Raw genomic sequence first — 5529 nt, 5'->3', positions numbered from 1 at the left:
AATTCAAAAAAATAAAATCCAATACTCACAAAACCATTGGTACCGAGAGTTCAAGAGCGAAATAGTCTATGGGCAAAGAAGCATCAAGGCATAACAATATCCCGACAACCAGCAGACAGATTGATGGTTCTTAAATACACAGTTCCTTGATTGAAAGATTGGCAGCAGGTGTGCAGCCAGAAAGTCTGCTCAGTCTGTCCCGGCGGACCACCCGGTTTCGAAGGGTGAGCAACGTGGAAAGCACGAAGAAGGGCAGGGTCCAAGATCCAGGAGCGGGGGACCCACTGCCGATCCTCCGGTCCTAAGCCCTCCCAGTCGACCAGGCACTGCAACCCCTTTCCCCTGCGCCGAGAGTCCAGGATTTCCCTCACCGTGCACACCGGGTCACCGTCGACAATCCGCGGAGGAGGATGCGAGGTGGGAGGCGGAGCCAAGGGACTGGAGGCCACCAGTTTAAGAAAGGAGACGTGGAAGACTGGGTGGACCTTCATGGAGGGCGGCAGCCGGAGCTTGACTGAGACGGGGCTGACGATCGATTCCACCATGAACGGTCCCGTGAAGCGGGGCCCCAACTTGCTCGAAGCGCCGGCCAGACGCAGATCCCTCGTAGACCGCCACACCTTCTGCCCCACCTGATAGCTTGGTGCCGGGCGACGACGCCGATCCGCAATCTGCCGGTTTCTGGCGGCGGTACGTGACAGATTTTACACTTGCAGTGAGACGTTCCTGATGCCAGACCATTTTAAGACTGCCTTGAGAAGGCAATTTGATTACATCCACTCAGACGTCTGTTGGAATTGAAACAAAGCATTGTGTTTAGCTGCTAGGATTTTCTCATACAGAGCCGCTCAATCATCAACTCATAGTCTTGTATTTCCCTGTTACTTAAACAACGTCCTTTCAGGTATTTTTCTTCTGCCTTCTTTATAGAGATATTGTCCATCCCAGCAATGGTGTATGTGATAGCCTTGGGAAGGAGCACATCCAAAACAAACGGGATGCGCTCCATGTATTGAGCCGCAGGCTTGCCTGGCAGTATGGGCACAGCAGTCTCGTAGAGCTCGGTGAGATAACAGAACATTTTGTCTAACTGCGTGTTATCTTCCAGGTAAGTCTCCACTCCAAAAAATCTATTGTCAGATCTCTGGAAGTAGCGGAGCCACCTCGATTGCACCTGACCTCGGATCACAGCCAGCAGGCGTCCTTCCACCATGCGCTGTTTGATTACAAAGTGCACAAGCTTTTCGTTGGCACGGTTATGTGCAGCTAGGGTCCGGTCTGGCAAGAGCTGCTTGGCACACTTGTTGACCTCCTGCTGCTGCTGCTGCTCTTTACAATCTTCTTTGGGATTCTCCCACTGACCCTCTTCCTCCATCAACGAATCACCAGCGATGGTGACTTACTTAGAGGAGTCCTGCTCGGACTTGTTCCTCACTGGATTACTAATGCCATGATTAAAGTACTCGAGGAAGGAACCACAAAACGAGCCACAAGCGATGCGTATTCGATAGTCGGTTATCAGCTCCAGGGACCACTTCATCTTAGTGGCCCATTCTTCTTTGGCTTCAGCCGCCAGCTCATTAGCTCATTCACAGTCAAAAGGCTTCAGGGATTTCAGAGCCACAATGACCCCCCGTTTTTGTCGACTTATCTGATCATCAATGAAAATAATGCTGGCCTTTTTTGCCTTACGATTTACTTGCTTGACCAACGCTGGCCATGTAGGAAAGCGTCTAAATTTGCACGACACAAAAACTCCCTCTGTGATAGACGTTGGTCTTGTCTGCATCAATAAACTTGGCAGCTCCTCTTCATCAACACTCTCCTCATCCTCCGGGAAAGAAAGAAGAGGCATCTGTTCCTTGTGGTCACTTAACTCAGTTGACAGATCTGACGACAGCAAAGACTCATCTTCCTTTCGTTCGAATCTTGGTCGTGAGGGTTCAGATGATGGAGTGATAACCCTATTTTTCAGGTTCTTAGAACAGCGACGTTTTGCTGGAGAAGATGTGGTTTGCGTCACTGGTAGTTTTTTTCTAAGTCGTCTGGATTCGGCAGCCTCTATGCTCCTCTTCCTGTTCTGAGACCTTGGCGTGTCGCATGGTGACTCAACCTCTGATTTCTTATCCTTCCCATCCTCTTCTTCAGAGCGAATGTCACAAATGTTGGGCAGTCGTTCGGTGGACAACCTATGCAAAGGTGTGGATGTACGGAAGGCTTCCGGGGTTTTTCTTGGCCGTCCCATGCATTTTTTGGGGGTGCTTCCGAAGGAACACACAGTGGCCAGACTGTCGGTGTGGAATGCTTCTTGTGTTTTTTTTTGTCCCTCTCGTGCATCTTTTTGGGGTGCATTGTAAAGAACATAAAGTGGATTGACAGTCGGTGTAGACATCACTGCCTGACACAGGACTCGCTTCTTCTGCAGCCTGGGGGGAAATAGGGCATGGGTTCCGTTTTTGTCTTGATGTCATATTCGCTTTCTTTTTTTTGTATTTTCCTTGGTTGACCTCTCATTGTTGTTAAACGATGGGGAAAAACTTCAAACAAGTCGGGCGATAACTGTCACTTGTTGAACCGATTACGTGCCCAAGTGAGCCATAGCAAAACAGAGCCCGTTGGCTCACGTTCGCAAAGCTGGGGATGTCACCACAACGCGGTGGGTGTGGGATATTGGGTTCCCGCTCCACCGGTGAACCCAAAATCTCGAGTCGATGGGCCAGCAGGGAGACCGTGCCCCGGAGTTCCGCGAGCGCTTGTTCCTGCTGACCCACCAGTTGTCCTTGGCTGGTCAAGACGGTCATAACCTTGTTGAGGTCTACGGGTTCCATGTTGGTCGGGATATTCTGTCACGATTCGGTCTAACCGAATCAAGTTTTTGGAACCCAAAAGTGTAGACGCCAGACAAGGTCTCCGAAGCAAAAATATTTAATGTACAAAAATCGCACCGACAAAGTAGAAACATAAAGCGCTGGTCAAAACAAGGACCAGAGGGCACAAACAACGAACAACAAAAAACGGTTGCACAAAAGGCAAGGGAGGATAATAAGGATCGCGAAGACAAACAAAAACAATGTATCCAAAACACACGTAAGAGAAAGCCAATTAAAAAAAATAAAATCCAATACTCACAAAACCATTGGTACCGAGAGTTCAAGAGCGAAACACGACAAGATCTATAGCAAAAAACAGTCTATGGGCAAGGAAGCATCAAGGCATAACAATATCCCGACAACCAGCAGACAGATTGTTGGTTCTTAAATACACAGTTCCTTGATTGAAAGATTGGCAGCAGGTGTGCAGCCAGAAAGTCTGCTCAGTCTGCCACCTGCTGGCCAGGCCAAGGACCGGAACATGACAGATGTTGGGGAATAGGGACTCGGCTCCATCGATGTGTCTCCTTGTCTCCCTCCAATGATTTCTCCTGGTAATAGAGCATAACCTTGAGCCATGTGGAGGCTTTCTTCATTGAATGAGCAGGACATGTCTCAGGTAAAATGAACCCTTTTGACTCATGCTGCAGTTGTTATGAAAAAGTGGATGAAAAAGCCTTACATCGATGATATCTATCCGGAGACACATTTCCCCAGAATTAAAAAGCCATTCAAATATCTAAACCTTTGAATATTGAGATGGATTTCCTTCCCGGGAATACCGGTGAATAGGTTCATATGTGTATCACTGTGTGTACAATCTTGTCTGTTTAGATTTATTTTTGACAGAAAAGAGGAACTGTAAGTTTATGCCTGTAATTCTTTGTCAACGTGTTCTGGGTCATTCTCGGGGCCTCTTGCCAGTAGGCCATGCCCAGAACACCTCACCAGGGAGGCGACCTTTAAAATAGCGTTTTTTCGTAAATCAATAGATGGATGGATAGACGGGATAAAAGCTTATTACCTGGTTCAAATCAGAAAGGGAGATGAATGGAAAACTGTCTTTAACACACGCTCAGGACAAATTCTTTGTCATGCCTTATGGCAGACCATACTTCCTCAACAGTTGCAAGAAGTACATCCTCTGTTGTGTCTTTTTCAAGATAGAGTTGATGTTAGTCTCCCACTTCAGTTCCTGAGAGACAGTAATTCCCAGGACCTTTAAGGTCTCAACGATTGGCACAGGGCATTTGCACAGCGTTAGTGGGAGCTTAGGATGCCACCCGACTGAAGGATGTCACCTGAAGTTCACAATCATCTCTACAAGTCTTGAACATGTTCAGCCCTGAGTTGTGTTGGCCACACCAAAGCCTGAGCCGCTCCACTTTGTGTCAAGATGCAGGCTTGTCCCCATCGTTCATGAGGCCGATGACTGTGGAATTGTCTGCCAATTTCAGGAGTTTGACAGCTGAGAGCGATGAGGTGGAGCTGTTTACGTGGAGAGAGAAGAGGAGCAGAGAGACAACACATCCTTGGGGGGCTTTGGTGCTGATGGTGTGTGTTGAGGATATCGCCCCGCCCACCCCCTGCCTCACCTATTATGTCCTGCCTGTCATGAAGCTGTCCTCCGCTGGCAGATGACAGGATACACACCGAGCTGGAGGTAGTTCAGGGATGATGGTGTTGAACGCAGGTCTGAAGTTCACAAACAGGATCTTTGCGTACATCCCTGCGCCATTGTTCCCAGGGTTCCCGGATAATGTGCAGCCTCATGTTGACTGTGTCATCCACTGAACTGTGTTTGAAGCAAGCCGAGATTTCACACAGACACAAGGATCTGTTGAACATCTGTGTGAAGACTGGTGCAAACTGATCAGCGCAGACTTTCATTCAGGAGGGAGATAGTCCATTCAGCTCTGATGCCCTCTTGCTCTTTAGTTGCTTGAAGAGCCGTGTTATATCCGGTTCATGAATCGTCAAGATGGAAGGAGTCAGGGGTATATACACCGAAGTGTATGAAAGAGGAAAACCTACTTGGAAAATGTAAGTAACACATTGTAAGCCTTGAGCAGAAGGCTTAACTGATTTAGATCAATTTGAGATATCATTACCCAACGAAAAAAAAAAAACATTATACCCATTATAAATCACATCTTGTTGAAATTTTATAGCTTGTGAGCTTAACCCTTTCAGGGACAGCGGTTATTACAGTTATTATACAGTTATTACATCAGGTTACAGGATGCATGAAAGGGTTAATGTAGATGTTTTGGCTGTTCACGAGTCGCTCTTGTTGCTTACGACAATTAAAGTTGCACTCAATTCAATTTTTAACTCAACTCAACTTTACATATAGCACTTTAAGTACACTTTTTGTACAGTCACAGCTGTACAAAAGCACTCTTCACAAGACTAATAAATCCTTCCATCTATTTTCCGATCCACTTTAGCCTCAAGGGTCACGGGGGGTGCTGGAACCGCTCTCAGTCATCTTCGGGCAGGAGGCGGGGGACACCCTGAACCGGTTGTCCGCCAATCGCAGGGCACACATAGACGAACAACCATCATCACTCTCACTCACACCTAGGGACAATTCAGAGTCTTCAAATCAGACGCGCTAACCAGTCGACCACCGAGACGGAGACTAAATAATGATCAT

General features: G+C 47.5%; 1 protein-coding gene across 1 annotated transcript; it reads right to left on the bottom strand.

The window, feature by feature from the left end:
* Positions 1-715: 715 nt before the first annotated feature.
* On the bottom strand, positions 716-1940 carry LOC127604274 (PWWP domain-containing DNA repair factor 3A-like). Its single transcript, XM_052071321.1, has one exon. The coding sequence runs from the start codon at positions 1373-1375 to the stop codon at positions 824-826; it is 552 nt and encodes a 183-aa protein (XP_051927281.1). The 5' UTR covers positions 1376-1940; the 3' UTR covers positions 716-823.
* Positions 1941-5529: the final 3589 nt, after the last annotated feature.

The sequence above is a fragment of the Hippocampus zosterae genome, chromosome 7, assembly GCF_025434085.1.
Source record: "Hippocampus zosterae strain Florida chromosome 7, ASM2543408v3, whole genome shotgun sequence".
Classification (NCBI taxonomy): Eukaryota; Metazoa; Chordata; class Actinopteri; order Syngnathiformes; family Syngnathidae; genus Hippocampus; species Hippocampus zosterae.
The sequence above is the reverse complement of the archived record's forward strand: the minus strand, read 5'-3'. Positions and strand labels throughout refer to the sequence as shown.

Bases quoted from the DNA above. Each gene is read 5' to 3' on its own strand.
- LOC127604274 (XM_052071321.1), bottom strand. From the start codon at position 1,375: ATGGAGGAAGAGGGTCAGTGGGAGAATCCCAAAGAAGATTGTAAAGAG.